At 32.9% G+C, this 12,223-nt stretch overlaps 1 protein-coding gene across 7 annotated transcripts in view; it reads left to right on the plus strand.

The window, feature by feature from the left end:
- The window catches only part of TRAPPC12 (trafficking protein particle complex 12), a 143,051-nt gene extending 131,620 nt beyond the window's left edge, over nucleotides 1-11,431 (plus strand). For 6 of the 7 annotated variants that reach the window (XM_031951171.1, XM_023494655.2, XM_023494657.2 and 3 more), the window contains 3 exons: nucleotides 8,305-8,405; nucleotides 9,329-9,416; nucleotides 10,470-11,431. In XM_031951171.1, the coding sequence (XP_031807031.1) occupies nucleotides 8,305-8,405; nucleotides 9,329-9,416; nucleotides 10,470-10,712 (432 nt within the window). In that variant the 3' untranslated portion in view covers nucleotides 10,713-11,431. Of the gene's footprint in view, nucleotides 1-4,234; nucleotides 4,388-8,304; nucleotides 8,406-9,328; nucleotides 9,417-10,469 lie in introns of those variants that run through there. The other variant, XR_004231853.1, reaches the window with a different exon arrangement.
- Nucleotides 11,432-12,223: the final 792 nt, after the last annotated feature.

Raw genomic sequence — 12,223 nt, forward strand, 5'->3', positions numbered from 1 at the left:
CTCACTCACCTTAATACTCTGATTATCTGTACTGATGAAATCACCGTCATTTACTTGAAAATCAAATGAAAAGTCCTCAGTTTGCTACCTATCTCTTCATCATATACAGATTCCTTTTGAGCTACTCTTTAGTTCTGTACAGAGGAACTTTAAATAGGTGGGAAGAATGGAGAAAAATATCATACCAGGATAGAAAATGTCAGCTTTTTAAAATGAAACCTAATCCTGTAAATTCATTTTGAGACATTGGTATTCCTGGGGAATTTTTTACATAATCTACTGAATTAAAGAGCTTTAGAAGTAATATGATGTTTAAACATATGAGAAACATTCTCCTTGAGTTCTTTAAATTTATTTCTCCCTGACTCATATGCAACCCCTTTGTAATTGTTTTGAGCCATAATGTTTCAAATTTAGAAAATAGGAAGAGAAATTACAGAAAACAAGGACATATTCAGGACTTAAAGATGATTTACTTTATATCAAAAAATTATCCATTTGTGCCCTAGAAAGGAAAGGGTAATAGCCATCTGAAAGCAAATGTCTCTCACTCAAAAAATAATAACAACAATAGATAGAAGGTAAAAGCTACAGTTTTGAGGGAGCAAGATGGGAAGTACTCTTCTAAAACAGGAAGACATTTGGTCTGCTAGAGTAAAGGAAGGGTGAGTAGGGAACAGGTTAAGGACCTGGTTAAGTTAGAGTAGACAAACAAGAATTAAAAGAGAAAATTGTTCTGTGGCAAAGATGATAGTTCAAGAAAATTCCATTTTGTTGTCCTGCTGTGGGCACTTAGTAGTCCTGGGTTCTCAAGGTTACTGCCTGCAGAATACAAACTCTAGGCAGATTCTGCTAAATTGAAAGCCTTTCCAGTGATGGAGCATGTATCAGGCATCCAAGGACCAGTCTAATTGTATTTGAAGAGGCTTCTTACTTTTTTATCTTATAGAAAGATGACTTTTCACTCACAGGAACTTTTAGCATCCTCTCAAATTGCAGGATTTTTGCTTGTATCCAAAGAGGGAGTATCCCAAACCCAATAAAGTCACTCAAGCTCTGAAATTAATATAACTGAATACTCTATTCCAGCTTCTTCTTGGCTTTGTGACTGGTTAACTCAATGAACCTTTGTAGACTCTTAAAGTTTAAGTCCATTTACAGGCCAGAACCCCAAGCATTTCATTTTCTCTCTACCTGTTTCCCCAAAGTGATCCAATTTCAGTACACCTATTCCAGGTCACACGGCTTTATACCAGGTAAGGGGGGATAGAGGTATTTTTGTCTCAGTGAATTTACCACTTTAGGTTAATCTCCCAACTATTTCCTAGTTTCTCTGGCACAAGAAACAGAATTCTGTTTTACTGAATTCAAAGTTATGTACTATCTGCTACTTTGCTAGAAGCACTCATCCTTTCTTTTTTAAAATTTAGGGACTCCATTTACTCCCTTTATGTCCTCAGGCAATTTGCTTTCTGTTCAAGAGGCCTAAAAAAATAATGGGATGCATTTCATGAGACCATACTAATTTGAAAGCCTGTGCTTTTCAAAAGTAACCTTTAACTCAGTATTTTCTCACCACTGTCATCAATCACACATGTTGAAAAATTCCTGTATATAGGATACTCTCCCAGGCCCTAGAATTATATGAAAGCATCAGCCTGTTCTAAGAATACTTATAGTCTGAGATGAATACTATATAAACAGTATAGTAAAACAAATTTAAAAGTTTTCTAGCAAATATTTAGTGCCAAGTAAGTAGTGTTCATATTAGAGCTGCAAGAGTACAGGAAAGGAAGTAATCATTGCTGACTGAGGAGAATTAAGTGTATGGAAATGGCAATTAAGAGGGAATGAACAGAACATGTTTGGGCAATTAGGATGGATTGTATAAAAGAGTAATGAAAAATCAGGTTTAAGAGGACCCCAAAATGTCAGGGTAAGGATTTTGGATTTATTCTGGCATTCAAGGTTCTAGTTGATCTCTAGTTCATTAAATTCCTTCATTCACAATGTGTTGGGCATTAATATGGTATACAAAGAAGTATATGGTTTCACTCTTTCCTCACACAGATATTTAAAATATAAGGCTATTTCTTTGCATGATAAATGCTCCATGAATGGTATTTACAATGTATTGTAGTAATTCAGAAGGCAAGGAGATTACTTCAGATGAAACATTTGAGCAGGTCTTTTTCAAGAATGGAGTTTTGGGGCTGGGCTTTTAAAAATCCTTAGGATTTTTGTAGATAGAGGTATCAAAAGATGGAAGATTTTAACCCCGCAGTGTAGTCACAGTTCTCAAGTGAGACAATGAAATAAAGCATTTTGGAAACATTAAAGAGCTATATAAATTTCCTCTATTATCTTTATTATTTATCTTTTTTCAGTTTTATATACAGTTCAGTTTGGATAGACTGCGTAGTTTCTGTGTAGAAAGAGGGGGAATATGGCTTACATAGAGTTTTATGTGCTAATAATATATCCAGGAAGAAATTTCTTATAAGAAATTAGACACGCAGGTGAACTCTTTGAAGAAGGGACTAAAATGATCTTCTCCATGCCTCCAGTCTCTCTTCTCTTCCATATGTCTTCCTCATAGATACAAAATTGAAATTTCCTAAAAACGTGGGTCTATGTCAATTTTATATCTATGAGGAAAACATATTATTTATTTTGTTAAATGTTTACTATTTACATTTTTTTTAGGGGAATTAAAATGGGAATTATGGCAACATGCTGCAACTTGGGCTGAGAGTTTGACATTTGTATTCTAGCGAACTGAGAGGTTAAATGATATACTCGGGAGACACACAGCTAGTTATGTGTCAGAGGCAGAACTTGAATCCAGGTCTTTCTAGATTGGACACTCGTCTATCTACTATACCCTGACTCGCATAAATAAATAAACCAAATAAAAGGTTTCCTAAATTGATAAATTGTAAAATTGAACAATGTGAATTGAAAATTACAAATGTTTTTAATGTGCAAACTGTAAAACAGATCTTAACACCTAAATGTCTAGAAACAATGCATCAAACTAATACCAGCAGGTTTATGACTAGGATGTAATTAATGGCAGTTAATATAAAGATACATATGGGAATTTTAGTTCATGACATACTTAATATGTCAGTTGTATAGTATGACTACTAAAAATCTATGTCCCCTGAGTTTGCATTTTTTGAAGTATAGTTTCAAGATTGTAGTATGATGGAAAACATACAAATAGGCATCAGAAAACAATATTAATATTGACACAGGCATTTAGTATCTATGTGATTTATTCTTCCAGGTCTTTGTCCCTTTCCTCATCTACAAAATAGAAATAATCCTTTCCTCATCTAGATTGAGTTATTTTAAGGATCATATGAAATAATGTATGTGTAAATACTTTGACATCCATAAAGCAATCTCAGAAAATAAGATGTTATTACCTATGTCACTAAACTACTCACACCACATCTAAAATAGTGCTCAATTCTAGTTACCATGTTTTAAAAGGAACCTTGACAGAGTGTATTTAGGGTAAGGCAGCCAGGATTGTGAGGGACCCTTAACTGTTTTCAGGAGTAATGAAGAAGTTAGTCTAAAGATAGACAAGTTATTTTTCTTCAAATATCTAAGGAATATAGGTTTGTTTATGTTGCACTAGAGGATAGAACTGATAGATAATGATGATTAGACAGAGGCAGAGATATAAGAAAGAACTTTCAAACAATTATATCTGTCTAGTAGAATAGCCTTTGAGGTAGTAAAGTCAATTCCATCAAACAAGCAGTGTGCCAGATGAACATCATTACAGAAAATATTTGTAAGATCCCTTCTTTGGATGATAGATAGTACTAGATATCTTATAGAGTTTCTTCCAATTCTGTGATTCTCATAGTTGATTTGTACCTTTAATTTGACACATTAAATCTCACTAACTCATCAATTCTAAAAATAATTGAGTATACAGTACATGTGCTAGTTACGTATAGAGTGTAAAGAAATATGTCTGAGCCATAGTCAGGTTCCTAAGAAACTCACATCTTACTAAGTGATGTATATGCACAATGTCATGACAAAATAAAATAATACTTGGTATAACTGTTATGTCTCCTTGTAGAAAGTAAGCTCATTGAATATAAGAACAATTTCATTTTTGTCCTTGGATACCTAATACCTAACATAATAAGTGCTTCTTAAGTGTTTTTCAAAATAGTAATTTTTTTTTTGCTTTATTCAATGCCAGATAAGTGGCATAAACAATGTGCCAGTGAAATTTAGAAGAAAAAAAAAGAATATTGTGGCCTACATGGGCAGAGAATGCTTGCTGAAAAAAGTTTCTTGAGCTAATCCTTGAAAAATGGGTAGGATTTGAATTGTCAGAAAAGGAAAAGAGATGGTAAGTAGAGGTACTGTGGCAGAAATAAATGTGATATTTTAGTATATGGGCTATAAAACACTTTTGCGGAAGCAAATAGCTCCAGTAGGAGTAAATCTGAGGTGAAATGCTAGGTGGGAATAGTATTATAGCTTACCATAAATGCAAGTCCCTATAGACTTTTGATTCCAAACCATAGGAAATCATTAATTGACTAGGACATGGTGACATAATTAAAGTGTTTTAGGGAGAATTATTTGGTGTGGTAATAAAAACTGATTAATAGGAGAAGTGGTAGAAGGCAACAAAAGCAGTTGAATAAATATCTTATTACAATATGGTCAGATGTAATATGGTGATTGCAATGAAAATAGAAAATAATGAGTGGATATGAATGACAATATGAAGGAAGTATTGAGGTGGGGGAAAGAATGGCTGGCTATTCATTGAATATAGGTATTAAGAAAAAGGGAATAGTTAAAGTTGAATTTGAAACTGAGTTTAGATGGCTAATTTCTCATATTCTTTTTTCCTTTTTCCTCAACTTCTGAGAGAAGGAAAAGATTACCGGATTTTAGTGGGGAGAAGAATGACTTCAATTTTGAATGTTTTGAGTTTGAAGTACTGTTCAAGGGAAATATTCGTGCAATGATTGGAAATGCAGAACTGGATACAGTAAGACAGATAGAAATCTTAAGTAATTCACATGGCTAAAGTCATGAACATAGATAATCAATAAACATTTATTAAATGCTTCTTATGTGCCAGTCACAGTACTAAGTGCAGATAAGAGAGAATATAGATAGAAAAGAACAAGAACTGAGGATTAGACATTAAGAAACAGCCACAGTTGTAGTGGGGAAAAAAAGAAAGAGGTGCCATAAGAGAATCATAATTGTGAAATTTTGAGTTGGTAGGGCCTGTACAGTTATGTAAACTAAATCCATGCCCAAAAGGAATTCGCAACTCACTATACAACACCCACCACGTAGTCATCTATCCTCCATTTAAATCCCTCAGTGAGGAAGAATTGACTGGGCAATGGGCAAACCATTTTCCTTATATATACTGCTGGTTAGTGAGAGTTTTTTGGACATCAAAAAATTTGACTCTACAGCTTTCATTGCTTTTATCTCTGCCCTGTGGAGGCAGACAAAGCAAATCTAATCCTTTCACACGACTGAATGAAAGAGAATTTGTGGTAGCTCAAAGGAAATGTGAGATGTGCAAATTTAGAGATGATCTCCACTCCAAATGTTCATATGGACTTTTATGTGCCTGAGACTTCTGAGCTCATATTGGTCGGATCAGCCACAGCCACTGTACCTTGACTCCAGCAGAGTGATGTCATTTTGGGCGTTTTTGAGAAAGAACAAGCACCAGTCAACTAACCAGCTAGCACATCAGATACATGAAGACATCTGTCATGTCCCTCTTAGTCTTCCTCCTTTAGACCTTAATTCTTTCAAATTGTCCTTATCTGACATGGATTCAAGGCCTTTCAATATCCTGGTTGCTTCATCTGGACATTCTGTAGATGATCAGTGTCTTTTCTATGTTGTAGTGTCCCCAACATGGTGCTCCAGATGGGGCCTGCCTATTTCAGAAAAAAAAGAGATCTAGTTATCAACGTTTCAAAAAGGAAAATCATTAGGGAAAAAATCACAGTAATGTCAGATACAGTAGGGCTTCTTTTTTTTCCCCCATTTTATATCATCAAGTCTTGAAATAGTCAATTGTAAGAGAGTCTGACATACTAGATAGAAATACTCTGGAGAAAATTCAGCACAGTGCCATCAGGAAAAATGAGGGGGTTGTTGTAAGTAGGTTTGAGCTTTATAAAATAAGTATATATAAATCTGACTTCTTATTGTTTACATATTCACAATATCCTATGGATATTAGATATTGTTCATTAGTCCTCTTTGTGATGCTGTCCTCTTAACTATGAATCTGCATAAAAATTATGAGTAGGGATAAATATTCAGGCTTTTTTGATGGGGAGAGATGCACATATGAGCACTGGCAGTCAGGCACATGGTTGCCAGCACTCAAACAATCTGCTTCCCTCTTCTCCTCCAACTAGTCAGATGTACTATCAGCTTTTTAAAATATATATTTTTTTATTTTTCTCCATGAAAATCAGTGCTTTCAAAGAGTTGATTCTGTCACTTAAAGCTGACTTACATCATTTATTTGTGTAGTAAAGTTGACTATAAAGAAGCAAACCTTCATTCTAATCATAGATCATTTCAGCAAATTGGAAAGAGTGTAACTAGAGTTTTATTAATATCATTCATTAAAAATTAGCTAATTTGAGTTTTAAAAATTACTACCTCAACTTAATTATCATATTCCAAGTTCTAAAAATCTCATTATAATAAACTCTTATTACTTCTAATATTTATTTTTACAAAATTTCATAATCATAGAAAATAAGGATAGTTCATGTTTTTGACCTATTCATGAGGGAGGACGCTCCAAACCTACAAAGTGAAGAAAAGTATATCCCTGTCTCTCCCATATCTTTCATGTTCTATTTTATATCATATTCAGCTGTGTGCTTATTGTATCCATATATCCTTCCCTTCCCAACATTTTTTTAAAACTTTCTTTTAGTCAGGAATTATATTTTTCATATTTGTATGCCTGGCTTATAGATAGTGCCCTTCCTATAGTAAGTGCTTAATCTGTGTTTATTGAATTGAATTCCTTATATCCCAGCTCATTTTGTTCCTTTTTACTCTCTTGTATCTTTCTGTGTGCTGTTTTGTTTGGGTGGATAGTTTGAGAATTTAGGTCAATTTTGTTTAGGAGGTTGGAATGCTTAATGAGATGGGAAGGGATGAGTGGAAATGAAGGATAATTTCTTCTTGATGACAGGACAAAAGAACTGTCAACTCATTTATGGCTCACCTCAGTTTTCTTCTAATCAAAATGCAAACAGCAGCAATCAAGTTTCATTATACTGAGACCACTGCATCAAAAAAAAAAAAAAAAAAAAAGAACAGAGAATAAATTGTATAGAATATAAAATTTGAAAGAGCTAAAAAGAAACTTTAGAAATTATTGAGTACAACCTCATCATTTTAGGAAGGAAAGGGAAGTTCAGAGAAGTTAAGTGATTTGTCCATCATGATTCAAAAAAACACACTTAGTGACAAAACCAAAACTAAAAACAAGTTTTCCTCATATGCAATTGACACCTCTTTCATTATTACTAATAGGTGTCCTTTAGAACAAAAAAAAAGGTTTGTTTTATGTAACTCTGATGCCTTATATTTTAGCAAATTTTTTTTTTCCTGAATTCACTATGACATTCATAATCAGAAAATATTTTGCATTAACCAGGAGGGGAAAAATGTCTGAGATGTACTAATGTAATATAGTGTTTTTCCCCTATTCAAATACTAACTTTAATAACATTTATTCATTAAATAACAACTTAAATGATATATTGTCACTTCAATATGAACATTTCAGCTGGTCTCAGAATGAGCAGTAAAAGTTATTAATCTTGACATGTTTTACATCTTTAAAAAAAAATTACCTTCTTTTTATTTCAAATTATTTGCAGCTTTCCACTTCAAAAGGGAAGATGAGTGTTATTTAGCAGTTTATTATATTAATTTTGCATCATATTTATTATAATAATTTTAATAATATTCATCTAGTAAGATATATGCATAAAGAATTTTGTATACTCCTGTAATAATGACAGATCATTATTTTTATTATGTGAATTAATAACTTCAGTCTCTTTTCAAAAAATAACTATTGGTGATTGATTGATATGATCCTAAGAATTCTATTTTCTCTTACCTGATGTTCCAATATCTTCACATTGTAATTTTAATTCACTTTTAAAGTATTTCGATATTGTTTGAATTCTTCATTTAGTATATTAACTGAACTACTTACTTTTTTTTCCAAATCAGATTGGAGACATAAAAATGGCTGAAAAATATTTTCAGGATGTTGAGAGAGTATCACAGAAATTGGATGGACTTCAGAATAAAATAATGGTTTTAATGAACAGGTATATATTTAAACCTAAGTATAAGCCATACTTTTTTTTTTTTTAGAACTTCTACAAAAGTTTTACATTTTGCTTAATGAACATCAAAATCCTTTCAAGAGCTTCTGTCTCATTCTGACTTCTTTCCTACCTGTCAAGTAGGACTGACTAAGGCTAAGATGATAGATGCAAAATAAACCCAGCAAATTATGAGTACTAATAGCACCTATTTCCCAGGTTTGTAATGAGAATCAAATGAGATAATATTTGGAAAGTACTTTACCCAATGCCTGGCACACAGTAAGCACTATATAAATGTTAGTTCTCATTAATATAATTGTTAATGTAATTGAAATTATGTTTCTTTATTCATGAAAATTGTTTTAAAGGTCCTTGTTCCTTTGGTTCTTCACAACATTGCTTATATAACCCCCAAACATAAATGTTTGCTTTAGATGGCTCACTCTTGTTTTGTTTCATGTATTGTGGTGATCTGTTGAGGAATCTGACTTTATGAGTAAAATGGTGTCTTAATATGCAGCCATGTGTGCATATACATTTATTAAGATACAAGTTATCATAGATGGTAGGTGGGAAACATATAGGAATGGAAAATACAAATCAGGCAGGTATCCATTTTTATAGCAGAAAGTAATTTTAGGTTGAGTTCTTGTGTGTAAATTAATGAAAGTTAGACTCACTTTATTTTGCTAGCCAGAATGTATAAAATAGTTCAATCAACTAAAATGTCACTACCTCCGTCTGGAAAGCATTAACACCCAGACTGCTCAAGATTACACTTTGAAGAGCAAATGTCAGAAATGCTCATATCTTTAAAGTTATGGGTAGGGGGAAGGGGACAGCATCACTCCATCAATTCTGTTTGATATATTATCATTTTGAGTTCTCCAAGTTAATTGCTTTTTGTGTCACTTATATTACAGAGCATTCCTTCATCTTGGACAGAATAACTTTGCAGAGGCTCACAAATTCTTCACAGAAATTCTGAGGATTGAACCCACAAATGCAGTGGTAAGTTTTCTTAGGAGAAACATTTTCAGTAACCCTAGAACTCAAGACACAAGTACAATACAACAAATCTTTATGAAGCAAATGCTTATGTAGAACATTCTGCTGAGCATTGGAAAGGGAGAGAAGGGAAGTAAAGGAAGAAATTAAGAGTTAGATGAACTCAGAACCTGTCTTCAAGCACTTTCCTGCCTGAAATAGCTGTTATGTAAAATATCACAGGAGAAGTGCATTAGAAAAGGGTAGAATAGAGTTTTGGGCTTCATGCTTTCTGCAGATTTACAGGATCACATTTAGAATTAAAAGGAGCACAAGAGGCAGACCATCTGGTAGAGTGCCATCATTTTATAGATGAGAAAACTGTCTCTGAGAAATTTAGTGACCTGCCCAAAGTCACATTGGTAGAATAAGTGGCAGAAACAGACTTTGAATCAGGTCTTCTGGAAAAAAAAAAAATTCAGCCCTTTTTCCTGAATCATCATGACTCTCCATTAAAAAAACATTGGATTAGAGAATTATTTGAGGCCCTTAGAGACTAAATCATACTGGTAGTATCTGTAAGAAGCTGGATTCAAATCTATTTCTATCATAGTTAGATTAGGTTCCTGCTTCCAGATTTGGCACTTTATCAGCTGGAACCTGGGTGTTAGCTGAAAAAGGTTCAAGTACTAGCTATGCTACCACCATAGGGCCAGGAGCTAGTTATTTTCTTTTTCTGGACCTTAGCTTTTTTCCCTTTCTGTCAAATAAAAATGGTCTCTAAATGCCCTTCTTTCTGACTCATTTTCAGTTCCCTTTGCATCAGGTAAATTATTTTATCTAACTACCGGGAGTTTTTTGTTTTTGTTTTTTATACTGATGAGTACCTATTGACCCCAGTGTAGACCACAGAAGACTTAGTTGAAAACAAATCCTCATACAAAGAACTTGAGGTGTGGGAGAATATTTGGGTATAGGAGAACAAGTAAATGTGTTTCTGAGTTAATTACAGAAGATATCTTTCCAAACATTTATTCAGTCAGGTCTGATTCCATGATCTGTGTTCTGTTTCTCTAGGCTAATAACAATGCTGCTGTTTGTCTGCTTTATCTGGGGAAATTGAAGGATTCCCTCCGGCAGCTGGAAGGGATGGTTCAGCAGGATCCTAAACACTACCTACATGAGAGTGTTCTTTTCAATTTGACAACTATGTATGAACTGGAGTCATCCCGAAGTATGCAGAAGAAGCAATCTCTGCTTGAGGCTGTAGCTGTCAAAGAGGGTGACAGCTTTAACACTCAGTGTCTCAAGTTAGGATAGATCATTTAATTTTGCCAGCTCCTTTCCTGAAAAGCTAATTAAAAATTGTACATACTAAAGATAATATATAAACGTTACTCTTAATAGATTAAAAACAATCTCTTGTATTATTTTAATTTGGAGAGAAGCTGACGTATCTAAAGGGCATCTGGAACAACTACCCAGACTCTCCCAGCACTGACAGTTTATTGAGTTTCAGCCAGCTTTCTCCCTGCAGTCCTGCCACTATTTTTGGAGGAAAAGGAGGTAAACATACTATTAGACTGTTATTCATAGCTAGAGACAATTCAGATTATGCAGTTGGAGGCCTTTTGTTTACTTGCTGAAACTAACCTGCTTCATTTATTTATTTCTGAATATCCTAAGAGAGAAGTTGAAAATATAATACAAACCAAATCCAGTGTATGCCCAAGTATTCAAGGGAATTTATGAATAATGAAAGGGAAATTTATATTCTACAACTGGTAGTCACCTTCTCCTGCATTCCCCTAAAACTAAATGTATCAATTTTATTAATCAAATTTTTTTGATTAATACCTCATATTTAAAACTTTGGTCTCTCAAAAAAGTTTCTCAATGGGTGGGGTGGAGAATCCATCATTAAATTTCTTCTCTTTTGTACTTTATAAATTAGGGGCAGGAGAGTAAAACAAAATTGAAGGATAATTTTTTTGAAGGTAAAATGTATACATATGTTTAGTATTTTAGAGTTTATATATATATATATATATATATATATATATATATATATATATAAAAACATATATGAGGGAAGTTTGAGGGATCCCAAATATATATATATATATATATATATATATATATATATATATATATATATATATATATGTTAAATCTTTTATGTTTGGATTTTAGCCCACTACTATATTTAGGAATTGTTTTGTTTTCAGAAAGACCAGTATACAAAAAAAAGGCAGATGAGAAGATTATTCATATCATTGAAGGATTCTTCACAACACAAAAGGCAATTTTAATCCTCAAGGACTTCTTAAATTGCAAGCATTTTAAATGATTACTTTAAAACAAATCTGTTGAAAAACACAAGATAAACCTGTATTTCCTTTTGACTTGTAAAAAAATTTTTTTTCTAAAAATGCATAAAAAAAGTTTCTCAAACACAGGTATCTGTCTGTCTGGAAAACATTTTAAAAGTACTTTAATATATTTTAGATCAGAAATTCTTAACCTCAGGTTCATTCATAATCCTATTTTACTATAATTGGTTTTCTTTGTAATCGTTTGTATTTTTGTTTTATGTATTGAAAAATATTCTGGAAAGAGTCCATAAATCAGAGTGGGCCATGGCAAACAAAAAAAAGTTCAGAAATCCTGTTTTAGAAACTGATTATAGGATTTAGAGTGAAGAAAGCAAAGAGACCTGAAATTGCAATACTCTGCTAGGAAGTTTTTTGGTTTTTTTAATCTAGGCTTATAGGAGGACATAATTAAAACTTTTCACTTAAAAACGACTAAGTATCAAATGATGTAATTTA

Source organism: Sarcophilus harrisii, chromosome 2 (genome assembly GCF_902635505.1).
Source record: "Sarcophilus harrisii chromosome 2, mSarHar1.11, whole genome shotgun sequence".
In the NCBI taxonomy this organism is placed as follows: domain Eukaryota; kingdom Metazoa; phylum Chordata; class Mammalia; order Dasyuromorphia; family Dasyuridae; genus Sarcophilus; species Sarcophilus harrisii.